Source organism: Podarcis melisellensis (assembly GCF_964234715.1).
Source record: "Podarcis melisellensis genome assembly, chromosome: 4".
Taxonomy (NCBI): Eukaryota; Metazoa; Chordata; class Lepidosauria; order Squamata; family Lacertidae; genus Podarcis; species Podarcis melisellensis.
In genome coordinates, this window is record NC_138531.1 from 97,532,977 (window position 1) to 97,556,932 (window position 23,956).

The 23,956-nt window shown below is 48.2% G+C and overlaps 1 protein-coding gene across 4 annotated transcripts in view; it reads left to right on the forward strand.

Annotated features, from left to right (window-relative positions):
• Positions 1-407: 407 nt before the first annotated feature.
• Positions 408-23,956, forward strand: part of RELT (RELT TNF receptor) — an 89,637-nt gene continuing 66,088 nt past the window's right edge. The window contains exons 1-2 of one of the 4 annotated variants that reach the window (XM_081909956.1): positions 15,669-16,204; positions 20,611-20,819. In XM_081909956.1, coding sequence (XP_081766082.1) covers positions 20,732-20,819 — 88 coding nt within the window. In that variant the 5' untranslated portion in view covers positions 15,669-16,204; positions 20,611-20,731. Of the gene's footprint in view, positions 595-5,270; positions 5,567-15,668; positions 16,205-20,610; positions 20,820-23,956 lie in introns of those variants that run through there. The other 3 variants (XM_081909958.1, XM_081909959.1, XM_081909957.1) reach the window with 3 other exon arrangements.

Sequence of the window (23,956 nt, forward strand, 5' to 3'; positions counted from 1 at the left end):
GCCGGGCTCAAGGCAGCTAACACCAGTAAAATTACGACAAAAACATAATAGGGGAGGGAAAAAGCCAACAATTTAAAATACAGATTAAAAACACAATTTAAAATGCAGCCTCATTTTAATAATAGCCCATAGCACTACAACAACAACCACAATAATCAAGTGGAACATCTCCAAGAAAAAGCTGGTCCAAACAAAAATCAGACGTGATGGTTCTTGCACGCGCTTACTCCCGAGTAAGCCCATGCTTGCAGCTCAACAAAAGCCCTGAGCGCTGCACCCTCAACCCTTCGCCACGAGGCGGCGCCGCGGAGCCAATAGGAGGCTCGGGGGAGGCGTGGGCGTGGTCCGGCCCAGCGGAGCCCGCCCTCCCTTTGTGACGTAGGGAGTGGGCGGCCCCCGTCCCATTGTGACGGCTCCGCGAGGGGGGCGTGGCCCCCGCCTCGACCTGCTCACTTTCCCCGCTCCTGACTGAGCCGGTCATTCATTCATAAAGAAGAGGCGGCGGCGGGAGAGGCTGACAGCGCCGCGCTTGGCTCCCTTTCTCCGGTTTCCCCCTTAGCGCTTCTTCCAGACGGACCAGCCTTTCCTCCCCAGGTAAGGAGCCGCTTCTGCCTACCTGCCATTGCTGGATTCCTGCGGGCTGGAAGGCAGGACATTGGGGGTGGTGGCCCCTTTATTTAGGGGGCTGGGGGGTCTCGCCCCTCTTCAGCTGGGAGAAGGCGCCCCTTGTCTCCCGTTTGCGCCCCGGTTCGCTGCTTAGAACCCGAGGTTGCGGTGCTTCAGCGGGCAGAGCGCCTGCCCTTGTCTTGTCCAAGGTTCCGAGTTCGAATCCTGCGCAGCTCATTGTCCGCCGCTGCGGAGGGACGGTGCCGGCGGTCTGCGTGAGATGGGCAGCGTACAAAACGCTTCGGCCGGAGCCCGATGGCGGCGGGATCGATCCGCGGCATCTCCCGTGCTGCAGAGGTGCTGCCAGCCCGTGTGGGCAGCATTGAGGTGGATGAGCCACTGGCTCTGACTTGCTCGTCTTCAGTTTCTGTGTTGGTGCTCGCGCTCGCCGTTCCCCGGGGTTACATGCCCATAGACCTTTGTTCGTGAGCAGCACAGCTGCAACGCTTTTCTGCGCTTGAAATGTTGCTTTTAAAACATTTTAATTCGTTGTTTACGACTTTGCTGTGGTGCGATTGCTGGTCCTTGCTACAGCCTTTCAGCGCCGCCCCAGCTGTCCCCATCTCCTGGGGAAATTCAGCGAGGTTTACTTTCAGGTAAATGGGATTTTAGGAGAGGCAGCTGGGATCCGGCCAAGGTTAGTTCAGCGCAGGATTCTGTCTTGGAGAGGAACCAGCCAGGTGATTCAATAATAATAATAATAATAATAATAATAATAATAATAATAATAAAAAAAAAATAAATAAATTTATTAATTATACCCCACCCATCTGGCTGTGCTTCCCCAGCCACTCTGGGCAACTTCCAAAAAAAATGTTAAAATACTGTAATATATCAAACATTAAAAGCTTCCTTAAACAGGGCTGAGATGCTTTTGCAAGCAAGGGGGGTGGGGTGGGGGTGAAGGCTCGCCCATCCTTCGCATTTCTCCCGGACACCAGGGTCCTCGGGGATATACTCCACCTGCACATGGAGGTTTTGCCTCATTGTGGTGACTTAAGGAGCCATGGATGTCCTATCCGAGACACCACTCCGTGTTGCCACATCTTACTCCCCCGAAACCCGCCGTTTCCGGGTAGCCTTTGGGCATGGCGACCCCTCTGCCCGCCTTTTGCCAAGCTGGCGCCCTTCTGATGGTCTGGAACACATCTCCCATCAGCCCCCTAAATTGGTAGAGGCTGGAGTTAACGCAGACTTCGCTGTGATGAAGTCAAGAAGCCAAGTGTGAAGGAGATTGGCGGGCACACCTGGACCGCTCTAACAGTTGCACAGAAGGAGCAACCTCAGTGAGGGCACAGCTGGGCACACGGTGGGTAGAGAGAGCTGCCTAAGGCTCCTCCTTTTTAATAATATAAATAATAATGAAATTTTATTTCTATCCCGCCCTCCCCAGCCGGGCTCAGAGCGGCTAACAACAATAAAAGTAACACAGCGTTCTAAAATCGACTCATTTTTAAATCAGTTCAAAATCAAATTCATAGCAACCATTGGGCTAGAGTTATAATAATAATAATAATTTTTATTTATACCCCGCCCTCCCCAGCCAAGGCTGGGCTCAGGGCGGCTAACAAGCAGTAATAAAAACAAGTTGAATGAATACAACTTAAAAACGAAATTAAAATACAACATTAAAATATTGAAACATTAAAATATCAAAATGTAGCCTCATCGCAGGAGGAGAAGGAAGATTACCAAAAGAGGGGGTCAGACTGTGCCCTGGCCAAAGGCCTGGTGGAACAGCTCCGTCTTGCAGGCCCTTTAACAGCACCTTCTTGGCAGCAGATCAGTCCAGTCCTTCGCAGGGATCTAGGATCTGGTGGGGAGCTTAAGCACATAGTCCCCTCTAGATAGGTTTTCCCCTCTGTGTGACTCAATGCATGAGAAGGGCCTTGTGGAGAATTGCAGTCCCTATGCCAGCCGCTCCCAATGAATTCTGCTTTTTGGTTTTAGTTACAGATTTGCTGCACTTATATCCCAGCTCTTTCTCCAAAGCAGCTCTAGGTGCTATACATGGTCCCCGCCCCCTTCTCATTTAAACTCCACAACAACCCTGTGAGGTAGGATGGGCTGAGAGGCTAGCCCCCAAGGTCACCCTCTGTGAGCTTCAGGGCCAAGTGGGGATGGAGCCCATGTCTCCCAGGTCCTGGCGCAACGCTCTAACCACTACCCACCACTGCCTCATCCTTTTGAGGGGCTTAGGATTGCACGGTCCGTGTGCATTCCAGCAAAAGTGTGCACGTCAGTCCAGAACAGGTAGCAGTTCAGTTCACATTTAATGCCATAAATGGGCGGCTTCCAACAAAATATTAAAATACCATAATACATCAAACATTAAAAGCTTCCCTAAACAGGGCTGCCTTCAGATGTCTTCTAAAAGTCTGGTAGTTGTTGTTCTCTTTGACATCTGGTGGGAGGGTGTTCCACAGGGCGGGTGCCACTACCGAGAAGGCCCTCTGCCTGGTTCCCTCTAACTTGGCTTCTCGCAGGGAGGGAACAGCCAGAAGGCCCTCGGCACTGGACCTTAGTGTCTGGGCAGAACAATGGGGATGGAGATGCTCCTTCAGGTATACGGCGCTGAGGCCGTTTAGGGCTTTAAAGGTCAGCACTAACACTTTGAATTTGCCAGGATATGGTTTGGTGTTTCATGGCTGAGCATAGGACTTGTGCTCCCATCTCTTCCTCCTCCTCGCTCCTCTTTCCTCTTAAGCAGCTGCTTTCTGGTTTCTTGCAAACCATAGTGTGCTGTTGCATCTGAGCTAAGTACATACCTGGCTAAGTTCAGGGTGCTGGTACTGGCGAACAAAACTCTCACACCTTATATACACAGCTGAAGAAGGGTTTGGATTTGATATCCCGCTTTATCACTACCCGAAGGAGTCTCAAAGCGGCTAACATTCTCCTTTCCCTTCCTCCCCCACAACAAACACTCTGTGAGGTGAGTGGGGCTGAGAGACTTCAGAGAAGTGTGACTGGCCCAAGGTCACCCAGCAGCTGCATGTGGAGGACCGGGGAATTACTGTATTTTTTGCTCTATAAGACTCACTTTTTCCCTCCTAAAAAGTAAGGGGAAATGTGTGTGTGTGTTATGGAACGAATGCAGGCTGCGCAGCTATCCCAGAAGCCAGAACAGCAAGAGGGATCGATGCTTTCGCTGCGCAGAGATCCCTCTTGCTGTTCTGGCTTCTGGGATTCAGAATATTTTTTTTCTTGTTTTCCTCCTCCAAAAACTAGGTGCGTCTTATGGTCTGGTGCGTCTTATAGAGCGAAAAATACGGTAAACCCGGTTCAGCAGATTACGAGTCCCCTGCTCTTAACCACAGCACCACACTGATCATTGAGACTACAATTCCCATCATCCCTGACCACTGGTCCTGTTAGCTGGGGATGATGGGAGTTGTAGTCCCAAAACATCTGGAGAGCCAACTTTGCCTATGCCTAACCTGCCTCACAAGGTTGTTGCGAAGGCAAATTGTAAGCCACCTCGATTTCTTAGGAGGAAACTTTCAGCTTAATACAGATAAAAATTCACAGCTGCTATTTTGGATAATTGGTGTGTGATCCCAATTCACCGAACGGGCGTCTAAACCTAGAATCTCCTTCTGCCTGAGAAGCCAATGGGCTGTATACGACGTCCCTTTTGGAAATTAAAAGTGTCTTTAGACGATTTGGCCAAAGCCTTAGGAAGCTTATTAATAGCTGCCTGTAAGTGACTGCGCACACATTTGGAACAAGGGGCTGAGTATGTGCAGAATAATGAGATTATCTATGTATATACTCACGCCCTAATGTTAAATATGGCTGGCATTATTTTTAGGCGCATCAATGAAAAATGCCTGCCGTGAGATTTAATGCCACTTCATTTTACACAGCTAAGATATTGTCTTGGTGCTTTGCTCTCAAACAGGCATGTTCCCGGCAGACGGTCTGCGCCGGAGGCCAAGCTTCCATTTGTGGGGTTCTGTCTGAATGCCCCTAAATCAGAATATCCCCTAAATATTCGGGTGCCACGACGGCACTGAGCCTTGGGTGGCTGGGGCATGCAGCCTGGCACTGTGAAGGATAGCTCTGTTGGTTAGAGCGCTGTGCTGATAACGCCTAGGTTTCAGGTTCAAGCCCCCTGGCTGGGGGTTGGACTAGATGATCCTTGGAGGTCCCCTTCTAATGCTACAATTCTATGCCTATCATGAAACGCCCTGAAACCTTTTCCACTGGCATGGGATGAATGAATCACATTCGGCTACCGTGATTTTCCTCTCTGTTTGGTGATAAACAGGGAATAATTGCGTCTAGAAACTGATGAGTAGTTTTAAGATTATACCCAAACAATTGAGGCAGTGGTGATGATGAGACGGTTTTCATCACCTGCTTCCTTGGAGTTAAATTTTATTTGATTCATTCTTTTTATTTTATTTTTATTTTATTTATTTTTTGCACTTCTCCCCGCAAGGAGGTAAAGCTGGTCCCCATGTTACTTTTATTGTTGTTAGCTGCTCTGAGCCTGGCTTCGGCTGGGAGAGGACGGGATATAAATAAAATATTATTATTATTATTATTATTATTATTATTATTATCTCCACAACAACCCTGTAAAGTCGGCTAGGCTAAGAGACAGTGACTGGCCCAAGAACCCCCAATGAGCTTCATGGTGAAGTGGCAATTTGAACCCTAGTCTCCCAAGTCCTAGTCCAACACTCTAACCACTGTACCATACTGCCTCTCTTAAATGATGAGTGGTTTTTTTTTGTTTTTTTGGCCCAGTAGGCCACAATTATACTCCCCCATTGCAGTGAGCCGACTCTGACATGTCGGTGGCGCCTGTCCAAGTTCCCTGCCAGGATGGGAGGGGAGATCCAGCACAAAGCAGGTTCTCCAGTTTGATCCTGCCTTCTGCAAGTTTCAGGTGCATCGGATTTTAGATGGGGTTCTTTTTTTGTGTGCATTGCAGGATGAGACCTTTCAGTTAATAAGGCCCTTCTGTCCTCCGAGGTATTTCACATTTGGTATTGCATGCTTTAAAAAAACGAAGGTAAAGGTAAAAGTACCCCTGCCCGTACGGGCCAGTCTTGCCAGACTCTAGGGTTGTGCACTCATCTCACTCTATAGGTCGGGAGCCAGCGCTGTCCGCAGACACTTTCGGGTCATGTGGCCAGCGTGACGAAACTGCTCTGGTGAGCCAGCACCAGCGCAGCGCACGGAAACACCGTTTACCTTCCCGCTATAAAGCGGTACCTATTTATCTACTTGCACTTAGGGGTGCTTTCGAACTGCTAGGTGGGCAGGCGCTGGGACCGAACGACGGGAGCGCACCCCACCACGGGGATTCGAACCGCCGACCATGCGATCGGCAAGTCCTAGGCGCTGAGGTTTTACCCACAGCGCCACCCGCGTCCCTAAAAAAAACCAAAACACCATCCTAATTTGCGTTTGAGTAAGCAATAAATAGAATGAATCATATGGAGGAGAATTGAGTCTGATTTCAGAAAGAAAATGGCTTTCTATCAAATGGGGAGATCTGGTGGAACAGGTTTCGCCCATGGGCTAGCTAGAAGATGTCCTGTCCCCCAATTAAAAGCGACGTGTGGCCATCTTGCCTGTAAGTTTCCATACGGTCTGTTCGATTGGCACGAAGCCATGGAAACGGGACCCTGACAGCGAGCGACAGACAATTACGCTCCAACCAGGTTTGTTCTGTCTCCCTAGCAATGTGTACATAAACGCATTCGCTGTGCATAAAATGTTGCAGCTGTGTGTGAGCGGAGACTTATTGGAGGGGAGGCGAAAAGTCACGTTGCACCTGATTCCAGGTGAACATGAACGCCTTCTTTCTTTTTTGTCCTGGATTTTTTTTTTAGGTATTTGATTTACTGTTCCAGCTTGTTTTTGCTACAGTCTCAAAACACAGGGAGGCAAAGAGGCAGTCGAGTTTTTTGCAGGAGAGGTTTTTAAAATCTGGATGTTCTTAACAACTTTTGGGGGCCTTTATTCAGTATCGTAGACCCCAGCCGGGGACGCGGGTGGCACTGTGGGTAAAACCTCAGCGCCTAGGGCTTGCCGATCGCATGGTCGGCGGTTCGAATCCCTGTGGCGGGGTGAGCTCCCGTCTTTCGGTCCCAGCTCCTGCCCACCTAGCAGTTTGAAAGCACCCCTAAGTGCAAGTAGATAAATAGGTACCGCTTTCTAGCGGGAAGGTAAACGGTGTTTCCGTGTGCTGCGCTGGTGCCAGCTCGCCAGAGCAGCTTCGTCACGCTGGCCACGTGACCCGGAAGTGTCTCCGGACAGCGCTGGCCCCTGGCCTCTTAAGTGAGATGGGTGCACAACCCTAGCGTTGGACACAACTGGCCCGTACGGGCAGGGGTACCTTTACCTTTACCTTAGACCCCAGCCGGTTTTTAAACAGGGGGGAGATGAAATGAGACAGGGTGGGGTCACTAATATTTCTCACTTGCGTAAAAAGCAATTTTGACCATTTCTGGCGGAGGGGGACAAATGAGCAGTTGGGGACGGAGCTGTCCACAGTTCAGCTGCCTCCTCAACGCCTATTCAGAGCGAGGGGCTTTGCTGCCCTCACTCTGAGCTGGCTCAGTGACTTCATGTAACCAAATCTGCAGCTAGGAGATGTCAGATTTATGATGTGTTCGCTGATTACGGTGATCACTTGGGGAAGGAGGGCATCTGGGGAGATTTAGTTTGCCATGGTAGCAGCGGAGGGGGACCAAGTAGGCTTCTCTGTTTAAAAATGTGAGCACCCTGGCTATTGCTGTTCCCCAGAATTTTGCAGGCGGGTACTTAGTGTGTCTTAGTTTTCAGCTGGGCATGGTTTGCATTGCACAATTGTTGTTGTTGTTGTTTAGTCATTTAGTCATGTCTGACTCTTTGTGACCCCCTGAACCAGAGCACGCCAGGCACTCCTGTCTTCCACTGCCTCCCGCACTTTGGTCAAACTCATGCTGGTCGCTTCGAGAACACTGTCCCACCATCTCGTCCTCTGTTGCACCCTTCTCCTTGTGCCCTCCATCTTCCCCAACATCAGGGTCTTTTCCAGGGAGTCTTCTCTTCTCATGAGATGGCCAAAGTATTGGAGCCTCAGCTTCAGGATCTGTCCTTCCAGTGAGCACTCAGGGCTGATTTCCTTAAGAATGGATCGGTTTGATCTTCTTGCAGTCGATGGGACTCTCAAGAGTCTCCTCCAGCACCAGAATTCAAAAGCATCCATTCTTCGGCGATCAGCCTTCTTTATGGTCCAGCTCTCACTTCCATACATCACTGCTGGGAAAACCATGGCTTTAACTATACGGACCTTTGTCAGCAAGGTGATGTCTCTGCTTTTTAAGATGCTGTCTCCCAAGAAGCAGGCGTCTTTTAATTTCCTGACTGCTGTCACCATCTGCAGTGATCATGGAGCCCAAGAAAGTAAAATCTCTCACTGCCTCCAATTGCACAGTTAGATCAGGTCTATTGCGTGGCCTAGAAGATGTCCTTACAGCTTTACAATTCTGGCAATCTGGGGTAACACTGTTCAATTTGCTCTCCCTTCAGTCTTGCAGTCTGGAGTGTGCCAGTTGAGTCAGTTGTGTCTATGTGTTGTTTTGTGTGTGTGTGTGTGTGTGTGTGTGTGTGTGTGTGTTTGCTTGCTTGCTTGCTAAAAGGGATGTTGGTGGGGGAAGCTTCTGTGAAGTGGTTTCGGAAGGAATGCTCAGGCCTGCAAGCTCATAAATTACAGGCTTTTGCAGAAGTCTCTCTATCCGGAATCCTGTTGCTGAAATCCTTGGAGAAAAACTGTGGTCCGCTCCTCTTAACAATACAGATCGTGCACTGAAGCCATGTAAACTCTGCTCGTGTGTCTGTGTGCTTAAAACCACGCAGACTTTGCAAACCATGCAATGTGGGCTGTGGGCCTTCTTAATGCAGATTCATAGGACCATAGAGCTGGAAGGGACCTTGAGGGTCATCAAGTCCAACCCCCCTGCAATGCAGAAATCCGCAGCTCTCCCATACGGGATTCGAACCTGCAACCTTGGCATTCTATCAGCGCCACGCCTTAACCAACTGAGCTTTCCGCTTGGATTCGTAAGAACATAAGACCAATGGCCCATCTCCAGCCTCCTGGTCTCATAGTGGCCAACCAGATGACTGGGAAACTTACAAGCCACATTTCTCGCCTCCTGTGGTTCCCAGGAACTGGGAGCTCGAAGCGTTGCTGCCTCACAACTGTGAAGCAGAGCAGACCCGTTGTGGGTGGTAGCCCTCAATAGCCCTCTCCTCCACAAATTCCTCCAATCCTCTCTGAATTTATTTTTTTATATATATGTAAATTTTTATTAGTTTTTTAACATATCATTTTCAACAGTAATTAAACATACTTCTACATCTTATTCAATTTTTTTGACTTCCATCAATCCTGTCTGAAAATTTTCGAATCCAATCTCTTAGTATGTTTCTTATCTTCCCTGTTACATTTCAAAGTCATGACCAATATATCTATCTTTTTCTCCTTTGTAACACTTTGTATATTCCTCCTTACAAAACATTTTATAGTCCTACTAGCGTAATTTGTTGATTGCAGTTGCTCTTCAAATAATTCATATACTTCTTCCAATCTTCTGTAAATCTCTGGTCCCGCAGGTTTCGAATCCTTCCTGTCATTTTGTCCAATTCTGCACAGTCCATTATTTTCATCTGCCATTCTTCTTTCGTCGGAATTTCTTCTTGTTTCCATTTCTGGGCTAACAATACTCTTGCCGCAGTTGTTGCATATAAAAACAATTTAACATCTTGCCTATTAATGTCCTGACCTATGGTACCAAGTAAAAATGCTTCTGGTCCTCCAATGCTCGTTGAAAGCCGTCTTAGCTTGGTGGCTGTCGCTGCCTTCAAGTGGCAGGGAGTTCCGCAGTTTGCGCTGCGTGAAGAAGGGCTTTCTTTGATCTTTCGCTGGAAGCTTGCCCAAAGGGGCTGATGGGGGACCCAGAACATCTGGAGAGTTCCAGATTGGCAAAAGTTGCCCTGGAGGGGTTCCCTTAAGTCCACACCCTGCTTGAGAAACAGGAAGCAGTTTATTCAAGGCAGCCAACACCCTCTCCTTGAAGGAGCAGCTAGCACCTTGTTCTTCCTGCCTCACTTTCCTCCTCATTTAAATCTCTCCTCTGCATTTCCTCCACATCTCATGCCTGGAACTGAGGCCTTATTAAGCCTTTGCACTGTGTTAAGAGTAGAGGGGCGGGGAACCAGGATTGCTCCGGGCAATGTGATGAACTGGTGCGTTAAAATCCCTTCCAGCTTCCCGGTGCGAAGCACATCATCAAACGGGTGTTCCTGAATCCTGAGAGTTCCTCTAGCCCAACCCGCTGCTGTGCCACTTTCAAAACCATCCGAGTTGCTGGGTCACAATTGCCACGTCGAGCGGGAACAAATTTAATAGCGCCTCACGGAATGTTTATTTTATTTGTTTCGCAAAATATATACGCTGCTTGATTGCAAAAGTGAACAAACCCCACAAAGCGGTTTACCTAAAGGTAAAAACAAAAAACAAAAACAAAAAATCTACACCAACAACAGTGTTGAGCAATGGTTAGAGTGTCTGACTTAGGACCTGGGAGAGCAGGGTTTGAATCCTCAGGCAGCCATGAAGCTGCTGCTGATAATAATAATAATAATAATAATAATAATAATAATAATAATAATAATAATTTATACCCCGCCCATCTGGCTGGGTTTCCCCAGCCACTCTGGGCGACTTCCAACAAAACACTAAAATACAATAACCTATTAAACATTAAAAGCTTCCCTAAACAGGGCTGCCTTCAGATGTCTTCTAAATTTTGGTAGTTAGTTTTCTCTTTGACATCTGATGGGAGGGTGTTCCACAGGGCGGGTGCCACCACCGAGAAGGCCCTCTGCCTCGTTCCCTGTAACTTGGCTTCTTGCAGCAAGGGAACCGCCAGAAGGCCCTCGGAGCTGGACCTCAGTGTCGGGCCAGTTGCCATATCTTAGCCCAGCCTACCATAGATGTCAACTTTTCCCTGCTCTTGCGAGGAATCCTATTCGGAATGAGGGAATTTCGCTTTTAAAAAGGGAAGCGTTGACAGCTATGGAGCCTACCTCGCAGGCTTGTTGTGAGGATGGAATGGGGAGGAGTAGAACCATGTGCAGTACCTTGAGATCCTGGGAAGGAAAGATTTGCATCGGGTGGGAAGAACCCCCTACAGTGTGGTGTAGTGGTTAAGAGCGGTAGACTCATAATCTGGTGAACCAGGTTCAATTCCCCGCTCCTCCACATGCAGCTGCTGGGTGACCTTGGGCCAATCACACTTCTCTAAAGTCTCTCAGCCCCACTCACCTCACAGAGTGTTTGTTGTGGGGGAGGAAGGGAAAGGAGAATGTTAGCCGCTTTGAGACTCCTTAAAGGGAGTGAAAGGCGGGATATCAAATCCAAACTCCTCCTCTTCTTCGTCTTCTACATGTTGAGCATGTGGGTTCATGCTGCGCATACCTTTCTTGAAAAAAAGGCTTACACTTATAAGACAGGATTTGGGAACTGGGGGTCCTCCTATAGGTGATGCTCGACCATTGTCCTTTTTTCCTGCTTTTCAGCCAAACACCCAGGTGGCCACGCTGCAGGTGGAGTTCTGCACCTTCTGGGGTCAATCGGGCAGCCCCAGAACCCCTTTATTCTCAGAACCTCTTTCATCTGTTTTACATAACTTTTATTAAAGATATTCTTAATTTCCAAAGTGTTTGCATTCTCTGCTGCTTCAAGGATACCTAGCGATCAGTTGACGCATGACACTATGCACCTCCACCTGCCAGATGGGTGCCTGGTTTTGGGGAGCATGACTGTGGAAGTGTTGGACCAACGGGGGGGGGGGAGGATGGGAGCATGGACATGTGAGGCATCTTCCCAAGGGCGTTCCATGAAGTCCACGTCCATGAAATTGGCCGTAGACCCCAAATCTATCATCATCTTTCGCGATCACTCATAGCCGAGTAAGATTGTCTTCCCTGAACAGGATCCTAAAAGTGAGTCCGTACGTGACTGGGGAGGCCAGTTCTGGATCCACACATCCTTCCTTCAGATGTCTTCTAAAAGTCAGAGAGTTGTTTATTTCCTTAACATTTGGTGGGAGGGCGTTCCACAGGGCGGGCGCTACCACCGAGAAGGCCCTCTGCCTGGTTCCCTGTAACCTCACTCCTCGCAGGGAGGGAACTGCCAGAAGGCCCTCGGAGCTGGACCTCAGTGTCTGTGCTGAACGATGGGGGTGGAGACGCTCCTTCGGGTATACTGGGCTGTAGCTGTCAAGCATGGGTAGGCAAACTAAGGCCTGGGGGCCGGATGCGGCCCAGTCGCCTTCTAAATCCGGCCAGTGGACGGTCCGGGAATGAGTGTGTTTTTACATGAGTAGAATGTGTGCTTGTACAGTGGTACCTCAGGTTAAGTACTTAATTCGTTCCGGAGCTCTGTTCTTAACCTGAAACTGTTCTTAACCTGAAGCACCACTTTAGCTAATGGGGCCTCCTGCTGCTGCGCCGCCAGAGCATGATTTGTGTTCTCATCCTGAAGCAAAGTTCTTAACCTGAAGCACTGTTTCTGGGTTAGAGGAGTCTGTAACCTGAAGCGTATGTAACCTGAGGTACCACTGTATCACAATAAAAGTGGCGTCCACAAGGATTGTATCACCAGCCCTTTTGAAACATCTCTGGGTTATTTGTGGGGCATAGGAATGTGTTCATTTCCCCCCCCCCAAAAAAAATATATAATCCGGCCCCCCACAAGGTCTGAGGGTCAATGGACCGGCCCCCTGCTGAAAAAGCTTGCTGACCCCTTGTCTTGAGGCTTCTGAACGCCTCTCTCTCCCTCTGGCAAAAGCCCTGAGCAACAAAGCCATGCTTGCTAAGCCAGCTGTTCTGATTTCAACAGCCTTCTCCCCCCAAACCCCCCCATCTCCAGATGTTTTAGAGTACAGCAAGATGGTTGGTGCCTTTCAAAACTCCTGGATTTGCAGGAAAGACTTTTCTGCAAAACCAGAGTAGCTTTGGAGAAGAGAAGCAGGAGAAAGCAAATCTGAACTGCCTGCAACCGGACCTTTCAAGGAGAAATCCGTAGGCAGGATTAAGGCAGGGACTGCCAGCGGCACCGCTATCCAAACAGTGGAAAAGGCTCAGAGGTAGCAGTGCAGCTACTGCAATGCAGATAAACCAAGCAGTGAGGTCTTTAGAGCTAAGGAGAGAATTTCCTGCAGGAATCTCAAGTTTTTCTGGGCTGCTTGGGTTGCAAAGGAGACGAAACGTGAGGCTCTTGCGGTGCAGTGAACCATGCTCTGGGCCATGTGCTGAATGTGGCATGGATTTTAGACAGGCTATATACCAGAGAATGCTTTCAGTATAATCTTTGCACCTGCAGAACGTTCTGGGCCGGGCACGCTGCCTCGTTCCCGGTTGCTGTACAGTGGTGCCCCGCAAGACGAATGCCTCGCAAGACGAAAAACTCGCTAGACGAAATAGTTTTCCGTTTTTGAGGTGCTTCGCAAGACGAATTTCCCTATGGGCTTGCTTCGCAAGACGAAAACGTCTTCCGAGTTCTTGCGAGTTTTTTCCCTCCCCCCCCTTTTTCTAAGCCGCTAATAGCGCTAATCCGCTAAGCCGCTAATGGCCGTGCTTCGCAAGACGAAAAAAACACTAGACGAAGAGACTCGCGGAACGAATTATTTTCGTCTTGCGAGGCACCACTGTACATCTTGTAACTTCCTGCCCCAATCCTGCAACTTTTCATAACACAAATGTTGGAGGGTGTCTCACTTTCATTGCCTCTCTCTGGTAACATCGCAGAAGCACCACAGAACAACTAAGGGAGCAAAATAATGTGTATATGTGTATACAGTGGTACCTCGGGTTAAGTACTTAATTCGTTCCGGAGGTCTGTACTTAACCTGAAACTGTTCTTAACCTGAAGCACCACTTTAGCTAATGGGGCCTCCCGCCGCCGGACCACGATTTCTGTTCTCATTCTGAAGCAAAGTTCTTAACCTGAAGCACTGTTTCTGGGTTAGCGGAGTGTGTAACCTGAAGCGTATGTAACCTGAAGCGTATGTAACCCGAGGTATCACTGTAAATCACTCAACTCCTGGCAAATGGGGCATGAGCTTAAGAGCTCTCCTGCGGCTGTTCTCCGGAAACGGGTCTTTAGAGGCTCAACTGCCTCTGCTCAAGGAGGTAAAAAGGTAAAGGGACCCCTGACCATTAGGTCCAGTCGTGGCCGACTCTGGGCTTGCGGCGCTCATCTCGCTTTATTGGCCGAGGGAGCTGGCGTACAGCTTCCGGGTCATGTGGCCAGCAGGACTAAGCCACTTCTGGCGAACCAGAGCAGCGCACGGAAACGCCGTTTACCTTCCCGCTGGAGTGGTACCTATTTATCTACTTGTACTCTGACGTGCTTTCGAACTGCTAGGTTGGCAGGAGCAGGGACTGAGCAACAGGAGCTCACCCCGTCGCAGGGATTCGAGCCGCCTACCTTCCGATTGGCAAGTCCTAGGCTCTGTGGTTTAAGCCACAGCGCCACCCGCATCCTGCTCAAGGAGGTAGCAGGAGGTAATGAGGACTAGTAACCTTGCTTTGAATTTGTCTACTTTCCTTTTCAAGCCTCTAAGCTAATAGTGGTCACTATGCCTTGTGGCAGGGAGTGGCATGTACTGATTGTACGAACCAGTCGCTTTGGCTATGTTTGGTTGCGCTTAAGTAAGCCTGCAATTATATTTCACAGTCTACCCGACGGCACAGAATCTCCTGTCTCTTGTATACTTGTCTTGAGGGAGAGATAATTGTTTGTTTTAATTCCTTTCTTTAAAAAAAAACACCTTTCATGATTTCACTGCATGGCTTTGTGGTTTTGTTGTAAATATATATTTTATGATACAGCCATATATAGTTTTTTTAAATAAATGAACCGCATTATATAAACGCTTAGTTATGAACTTGGCCTTCTGTTTATGTTTTGAGTTGAAAATACTTTCCATTTTATCGGGTGCCTCTAATGCAGGCATCCCCAATCTGCGGCCCTCCATATGTGTTGGCCTGCAACTCCCATGATCCTTAGCTAATCGTGGTCAGGGATGATGGGAATTGTAGTCCAAAACATCTGGAGGGCCGAAGGTTTGCTGAGAACATTTCTATCTGATACTTCTGAAACTTTAAACAGAAAGAGTGTTATTTATGGTAGCATGGGGGGAAATAAACCATTCATAACTTCATAAATCTGTTATCGCATCCCTCCTTTAGCCATCATGGCTGAGTTAGGATTTGAACCCAGTTCCCAACTACATTGATACAGGACTCTGATCTTCCTGACCAGCAAAAGGAATTGATGAATTAAAAAAGTAGATATATCCTTATTATATTTATATCCCTCCGTTCCTTTAAGGAGGTCAAAATGGCCCTTTCCATCTTAAATTTAAACAGCTCTTAGGCTGAGAGGTTGGCGCAAGGACACCCAATGAGCTTTGCGGCTGAGTGGGGATCTGAACATGCCTCTCGATCCAACGCTCCAACCACTAGACCGCACTCCTCCTCTGCACTTAAATCCATATCTGTTCTTGTTGTCTTCGCCTCAAAGAAATGTGAACTTTACAGGTGCTTTCCCTACCCTTTCCTTGCCCTCTGCAAGTCTCAACTCTTCCAATTATATGGTGCTATACATCCGCCTCAGACGTGGAAATTGCAATAGGTCCAAATTATGGGATGTTGTGCATGTATTTGTCTGTTTCTTAGTATGTTGGCACCTGCAATTTTTTTGTTTGTCGGGGGGAGCAAGCGTCTCGTTTCCTCTGGAGCAAAAACATCCTCTAATTAGCAGATGCAGCAGGCTGAGAGATCCCCTCTGCCTGGTGATCTACTGCTGCCTCTTTGCGTAAATCCATCTGATCCAGAGACGGCCTTGACACTTGGCCCGAAGAGACCCATCCCGCAAAGTCTTCCAGCAGAGCCCGTGGCACAAAACGGGGTTCTTCGCTCCCAGCATGGCCCGCTGGGAAGACTGGGGGCAGCCCCAGTTTCCATGGGAATCTGTTTCCCTTATCCCTTATTATCTTCCCTTCCTGGGCAGGATGCCAGGAGTACACCTACCATTAGGCTGCTTTTTTGGAAATGCTGTCATGTCACGGACGAGAGAGACAGGCTTCCAGACGTACTATTGGGGGGTGGAAAGCGAGAGACAGAAATCCTGTAATTACTTGCTTAAGGGTTGGCGTGGATCTTTCCCAGACACCTTGCCCCATCTGGAAATTGCTGGATTATATTCAGAGCGGAGCGCAAAACCAATGCAGGGAAACTCGGGTGTGTCTGTGCGAATTTTGCATATCCAAATTGGGACATGGTCGATTGGTGGTCTGTGTTGCATTCATCAGGTCTTTTTAAAAATCTCCCTGTGATCTCGGACACTCGATGGTAGTCTGATTTCTAAGTTGAAACAGAAGGAAGAGGTGAGGAGTTGGTGTCGACAAGGCTTTTTTTCAGCTGGAACTCGCCAGAACTCAGTTCCGGCACCTCTCAGGTAGGCAGGGAAGGTGTTACAGGTGATTTCTGGCACCTCTTTTCCTAGGAAAATAGCACTGGACATTGTTTTGTGTTGCTGGAGACTCTGAATTTTGTGTGTCTTTTTAATACGCTATCAGGTGCCTTGAGAGACTGAGAACCGTTTTGTATTTCAGAAGTACCTATTTTAATAAAGTATTTTAAGAAATAAAATAATATGGTCTAGATGTGGAACGAAGGCAGATAAAAAGGAAGCCAAGGAGACGGAAGATTGTGTCCTCGTGATAGCAGGCTCCAGAAAGTTTTTTGATATCGGCTGCAGGTTCTCTCGCAGGTCTCACTGACTGAGGACAAAGTTTCAAGAGCTGCCAGCAACAATAGCTAATTTGTTCTCCGCTGGCAGAGAAGATATGCCTCTGAATACCAGGTAGTAGGAATTGCAGGTGAGCGGAGTCTGTGGCAGGCTCCCCGCAGGTTTATCATTTGTTTTGATCATAGGCTGCTTAAAGCAGCCTAAAGTATTCCTAATAATAAAAAGTAATATAACCTGATGGCCTATTGAGACAAGGTGCTTTTAAAGTGTCGAAAATGAGAGCTGCCTGCCTTCTCTTTGCAGGTTCATGTTGTTGTTGTTTTTCTATTGCACTACACCTTTTTTTAAAAAAATATTTTTTTATTAGGAATTTAAACAAAACATATTATCTTAAAACATATCATCCTTAATTCCCCCCCATTTCCCCCCTCCCCCAATAAAACAATCCTCCTCCCATCCCCCCCTGACTTCCCTCAGTTCCCATCTCTGTTTTCTGTATAGATGCTATTCTCTGCATGTTACAAAATTGTATAAATCCTTAAGATGTCTGACTGGTTATTATCAGTAAAAAGTTTGTGAGTGTTTATTCAAAGCCTGCCAAGGAGTCCAGTTCACTTTGTTGCTTCTTTAAATACTTTGTAAAAGGTTCCCATTCATCTTTAAAGTCACAGTTATCCTTGTCCCGTAGTTTATGTGCCAGTTTTGCCAGTTCTGCATAGTCCATCAGTTTCTCTTGTCGTAGTTCTTTAGTTGGGGTTTCCTCATTCTTCCATTCTTGTGCTATTAAGACCATAGCTGTCAACTGTCCCTTATTTGTAGGGACAGTCCCTTATTCCAGCGCCATGTCCCGCTGCTGTCCCTTATTGATGGATGTCCCTTAAATGTCCCTTAAATGATGTCCCTTAAATTTCAAAGGAAGCAGCTCCTCTCCCTCCCTCCCTCCCTGCCGGCCAGGGAGGAGGGAGGCTCCAACTGTGTTGCTTGGCTGTGTTGCTCACCCAATAAGAAGTCTAAGAACGACTGGGGGGTGGAGCTTGCATGCCTTGTGTGTGGCTAGTTAATGCAAGCTGAGGGGGTTTTTGAATGCTGGACGCCATTTTGTTGCACGTGCTGCTGCAAACTTTGCAGTGCAAAGCCAGGCTGGGGAGCCATCTTAAATTGAGGCTGCATAGGCCTTGTGGTGCATGTGATTCAGATGCACCTCTGGTTACAAAGTTGGTTGGACAGTCTTCTCGAAGCTACCAGCATGAGTTTGACCAGACTGCAGGAGGACAGGAAGACTGGAGTGCCTGGAACAGGTGAGGCTGCAGGTCCCTTATTTTCAAGGCTGCTGGTCCCTTATTTTCAAATCTGTAAGTTGACAGCTATGATTAAGACTCTCGCCGCCGTTGTCACAAACATGAAGATATTTTTCAGCTTCCTTGGCGGGTCTTTCCCTACAATCCCTAACAGAAATGCTTCAGGTTTCTTAGCAAATGTTAGATGGAACATTTTCTTCAATTCATTGTATATCATTTCCCAAAATTTTTTTATTTCATTGCGATCCCACCAAATATGGTAAAATGTCCCCTCCTTTTCCTTACTCTTCCAACACATATTTGAGCTAGTTTTATACATTTTCCCTAGCTGCACTGGTGTCATATACCATCTATACACAAAACCAAAACTTCCTTTCAGTAGCACCTTAAAGACCAACTAAGTTAGTTCTTGGTATGAGCTTTCGTGTATCTGAAGAAGTGTGCATGCACACGAAAGCTCATACCAAGAACTAACTTAGTTGGTCTTTAAGGTGCTACTGGAAGGAATGTTTTTGTTTTGACTATGGCAGACCAACACGGCTACCTATCTGTAACTGCATCTATACACATACCATCTTCATTTAATTTTCTTTCAACAAAGAACAGTCTGTAAATTTTAAATCAATTTTCCATAACCTTTCCCAATCTTCCATCATATTATGACCTATATCTTGTGCCCATTTGATCATGACTGATTTTACCTCTTCATCTTTCGTCTCCCATTCTAACAGTGTGCTGTATGTGGCCACAACTTTTAAGTTCCTTCTCCAGCTGCTTTGCAAGAGGTTTGAAATCCTTCCCTGGGTGAAGACTAGGTGGCACAAAGCATCTTTGACTCACACTGTGATTCACCCTGCATTGCAGTTTTCTTTGCACAAGCAAATGTGTATCAGCAAGATGATCCACCATCAGTCTCTCTCCTCCCCTACCCCCCCTCTTGTGCTTTATGAGCAAAAAAAACAACCCGTAAAACGTTTAGTTTTCCAGCATAGGAATCACTCCCTCCTCAAATCTCTGTAGCTGCAGTAGCATCCTTTCATTTTTCACCAGAGCAACTGAGGAAGGCAGGAGCCAAAAAGGTTTTGCAACAGAAATTAGATCACTTTTGTTAATCGTAGTATCATATGATCTTATTAAAACAAAAACTGCAAGCATTCTTTGAAGACACTGGGGATTGGGGGTTGGGAAGCATGTTTGCGATAAGAGCGCCAAAACTGGTTTCTGTTGTTGTTGTTTACTGGATCGGGATTGAACCTGTTAGATAGTGGGTGGACATAGCAGACCACACAGCGATTTCTCCAAAACAGCTCTTTATTTGTAAGCTGGAACAGAACTGAACTGAAGGGTTCAGCCAGCCTGCTTATATAGAGCTCCAGTACAACGCAACTGTAATCACTTTCTGTAACTATCCAATCACTGAACGTCACTTTCAGTCCCTTATTTGCATATGTGGACCTGAGTGAAAACTATCTACAGTATCCCCCTGCTGGCCCAGGGTGAGAACTTCAGTACATAAAAGAACCAATCCATGTCTGAAAACCTTCTGCTGTTGTTGACCCTCACTGCCTACTGTGGAAGGGAGTTTCACACTTTAACTATGCACCGCGAGATAAAAATCCTTCCTTTTATCTGTCCTGAACCTTCCAACATTCAGCTTCCTCGGGTGAAAGTCAGGAGTGACGGAGAAAACTTTTCTCCATGCGTTTTTGCAATACCATGCACAATTTGGGACATTTCTATGCTTATTCTTAAAATGTCCCAGGCGTTGTAAGCTGTCTTCATAGGAGATTTGCTGCGCCTGCTTGATAATTTTGGTTCCCCTCTCCGGAACCTGCATCTCCCTCCCCAGATCTCTAAACAGGAATTGGAGCAGACCATCCCTCCATAGGGGGACACAGGTGGCGCTGTGAGTTAAACCACAGAGCCTAGGGCTTGCCGATCAGAAGGTCGGCGGTTCAAATCCCCGCGATGGGGTGAGCTCCCGTTGCTCTGTCCCTGCTCCTGCCAACCTAGCAGTTCGAAAGCACGTCAAAGTGCAAGTAGATAAATAGGTACCACTCCGGCGGGAAGGTAAACGGTGTTTCCATGTGCTGCTCTGGTTCGCCAGAAGCGGCTTAGTCATGCTGGCCACATGACCCGGAAGCGAGATGAGCACCACAACCCCAGAGTCGGCCATGACTGGACCTAATGGTCAGGGGTCCCTTTACCTTACTATCCCTCCATAGAGAGAGGCAAATATGATCATCCCTGTCTATACGGTCCTTTAGTCTGGTCCAGCCAGACTCTTGTGTTCTTTTCCCCTCTGAACGCCTCCCACACAGCTGCAGCAATGTTTAGAGACCCTTGATAATTAGCTCCCATGGGTGCAATGTTTGAATCCACAGGTGGCGAAGAGGAGGGAAGCTTTAAGGAGGCAATCTATAACGGGAAGTCCAGATAGGAGCTCCTAATTGCCAGTCTCTGCGCCAGCCTTCAGCCTTTCTGTGTGTCCCCCCCCCTTGCATAAAATGTGGGGCCTGACCTACTTCAATGCTCTTCCAGCCGACGATGCTGGGGCTCACGTCTTCACCACCCAAACCCCCTCGGTTGGCCGTGGCTGCCTCTCTGTTGTCGCAACAAAGATATTTCAGAGGAGAGGAACCCAGGGCTCCCTCTTTGCAAACAAAAGAAATCTGTGTCAGTGAAAACAATAAATAGCGCGTGAGAGAGAGAGAGAGAGAAAGACAGAGCTCTTTGGCAGGGAGCCATGCTGATGCCACGAGATGTTGTGGCGGCCCAAGTAAATTTCCATCCCATCTCTCTCTCTCTCTGCAGCTGCCACCCAGTAAACTTTGCTTCAGCAGGAACTTGGGTTTTGTCTGGAAGCTGCAGAGGCTACAAAAAAATGCTGCAGGTGGACTGCTAAAGTGGGACGCCAGACCACACCCCCTCCCTCATGCCAGTGGCAGGATTGTGGTCCAAACCATCGCCAGCTCGGAAGGCGGTGGACTCTCCTTTCTTGGAGATTTTTAAGCAGAGGTCAGGTGAGCATCTCTCTCAGGAACTCTTTAGCTGGGATTCCTGAATTGCAAGGGGTTGGGCTAGATGGGGTCATGTCAAACTCTACAGTGCTATGATTCTACTGTTGCTGTGTTGCCCGTTGTACATTTGGAACATCTGGACGTATTTTGGGTTTTGTTGTTGTTGTTGTTTAGTTGTTTCTGACTCTTCGTGACGCCCTGGACCAGAGCACGCCAGGCACTCCCGTCTTCCACTGCCTCCCGCAGTTTGGTCAAACTCATGCTGGTAGCTTTGAGAACATTGTCCCACCATCTCGTCCTCTGCCGTCCCCTTCTCCTTGCGCCCTCCATCTTTCCCAACACCAGGGTCTTTTCCAGGGAGTCTTCTCTTCTCATGAGGTGGCCAAAGTATTGGAGCCTCAGCTTCAGGATCTGTCCTTCCAGTGAGCACTCAGGGCTGATTTCCTTCAGAATGGAGAGGTTTTATCTTCCTGCAGTCCATGGGACTCTCAAGAGTCTCCTCCAGCACCAGAATTCAAAAGCATCCATTCTTCGGCGATCAGCCTTCTTTATGGTCCAGCTCTCACTTCCATACATCACTACTGGGAAAACCAGAGCTTGAACTATACGGACCCTTGCCGACAATGGACTCCCCTTTGTGGGAGGTTTTTAAACAGAAGCTGGATTCTTGAGTTGTGAGTCTGCATTTCAGGAGGCTGGACTAAATGAGCCTTGGAGTTCCTTCTCGCTTTCTGTGCTTCTGCTATTCTGCCCGTTTTGATGGGCAAACAGTTTATGTGCTGCCGAAAAACGTCTGAGGTTTTTACAGCTTGCCCAAAGGACCAGCTGTCCAGATTTGGGTGCGGATTCTTCCCAGGAAATGTGACTGCATGCAACTAATTTTCTTACTTTCCCCCTGAAATCGTTAGTGATCCTGCAGCTCACAATCTGCCCATGTTTACAGTTCTTTTCTCCTCCATCCCCCACATGCTTTCCCCCAACTTTAAAGAGGAGCTCTCTGTCCGAGGAAAGTGGCTATTTTAACACCTGCTGTTGATCTTTCTTCCTCTTCATCACATCCTCATATCCTGCTGTTTTTGTTTCAAAGTCACTCTCTTCTTCAAAGTTCAGGAAAATTCCCTCTTCCTTTGTCTGCCCTCCATCATTTGCCAGCTGCTTGTTTGTACGATGTCTGTCCTCTGTTTTCTTCTCACATTTGCAACAAAAGCAGTCCCACTTTGAAAAGGCAGGTTGCGGGGAAGGGAAATAACCTGGATATTTCTCCCCACACACCCCACTTGCCATAGACCAGCACAAACCTTGATCTATCAGGAGTATTGTGGAGTGTGCACGGCTGGGCTGGCTGAGCCTGTGGGAGTTATAGTTTCGAAACATCTGGGAAGACACCAACTTGGAGAAAACTGGGGCAGTTCCTTTGTTTGAGGATCTCTTCCAGGCATCCCCAAACTCGGCCCTCCAGCTGTTTTGGAACTACAGCTCCCATCATCCCTGACCACTGGTCCTGTTAGCTAGGAGTGATGGGAGTTGTAGTCCCAAAACATCTGGAGGGCCGAGTTTGGAGATGCCTGGTCTCTTCTCTGTCTGCAGCAGGCTTTATTTCAGGGGTGGGGAAACCTTTGGCCCTCCAGATGTTGCTCAACTACAACTCCCATCAGCCCAAGAAAGCATGGCCCAGGGACGATGGGAATTATAGTTCGACAACATCTGGAAGGTCAAAGGTTCCTTGCACTTACTCTGTGATGGCATGAAGTGTGTTTGGGCGTTTGTGCTGTTGTTTGTTGTTGTTTAGTTGTGTCCGACTCTTCGTGACCCCCTGGACCAGAGCACGCCAGGCACTCCTGTCTTCCACTGCCTCCCGCAGTTTGGTCAAACTCATGCTGGTAGCTTCGAGAACACTGTCCCACCATCTCGTCCTCTGTCGTCCCCTTCTCCTTGTGCCCTCCATCTTTCCCAACATCAGGGTCTTTTCCAGGGAGTCTTCTCTTCTCCTGAGGTGGCCAAAGTCTTGGAGCCTCAGCTTCAGGATCTGTCCTTCCAGTGAGCACTCAGGGCTGATTTCCTTCAGAATGGAGAGGGTTGATCTTCTTGCAGTCCATGGGACTCTCCAGAGTCTCCTCCAACACCATAATTCAAAAGCATAAAATTAAGATAAGATTAGCCTAGGCAAACACCTCTGAAGTCCCACCACCCAAAGTACAATAGAACTTCCTTTGCATGTCTGACCCCTTGGCAAGTCTGGTGATGGGATTAGGCTTTCCTTGGCCAACAATCAGCTCAGCAATTGTCACCTCTGGGAACTTCCTGGAGTCCCTATTTTTCACGGGGAAATAGTGTTGCAATGGAGGAAACTGGCAAAGGAGTTGATTTTCTTTGATTGTTAAAGCAAGGTAACTTCCCTGAGCTGTCAAGTTGAAAGGATACATTCAGGCACAATATTTGTAACATTTAACAACTTTAAAGATGTGCACCCCCCCCCCCTGTAATTTCCGTAGCAATGGGAATTATAGATGTCAGAGCTGCCTCCAGGTCCCAGCTCACAGAGGACCAACGCTAGCTGGTTGTAATGTACAAAAGTCTTTATTGAAGTTCAGTTTCCATTTACAAGCTGCAGCGTGCAGCTCTACGTCTAGAAGCTAGATCGGCGAAGCTCCGTCTGAGTCTCCACCCCCTGTACACCAGTTTAAGACTCTAGCCTTACTCCACCTCTTCCGTTGTTCTTTCCTCCTCTGGGTCCTTCTGCCCCCCGGGGTCTCCTCCTTTCTGGACTCTTCTGACGCTGACCCCCCTGACTCTTGTCCCTCCTTCCGGCGGGCTTTAGGACCTGGCTCCCTATCCGGGCTACCTGCTGTGCCGCTCGCCTGTACATTTGAACTTGGCGCGCGCGCCCAGCCTCCAACCTTCCTCTCGACCGTTTCCGCGCTCTCCGATGGAGGCATGGTCAATCCTGACTCATCTCCTCTCGCTGGTGGTGAGCAGCCTGATCCCGATACTTGGGACTCCTCCCCCCCCACTGCGCTCTGGTGGGGAAGCTGGTCCTGATTTCCAACTGCTGCTCTCTGAGTCCCCTCTGGCCCCTTCCTTCTGGGGTATCCCCCTAGGCACCCCCCTTGCTCTGGCCATGGGCGCCCCCTTCTGTGAAT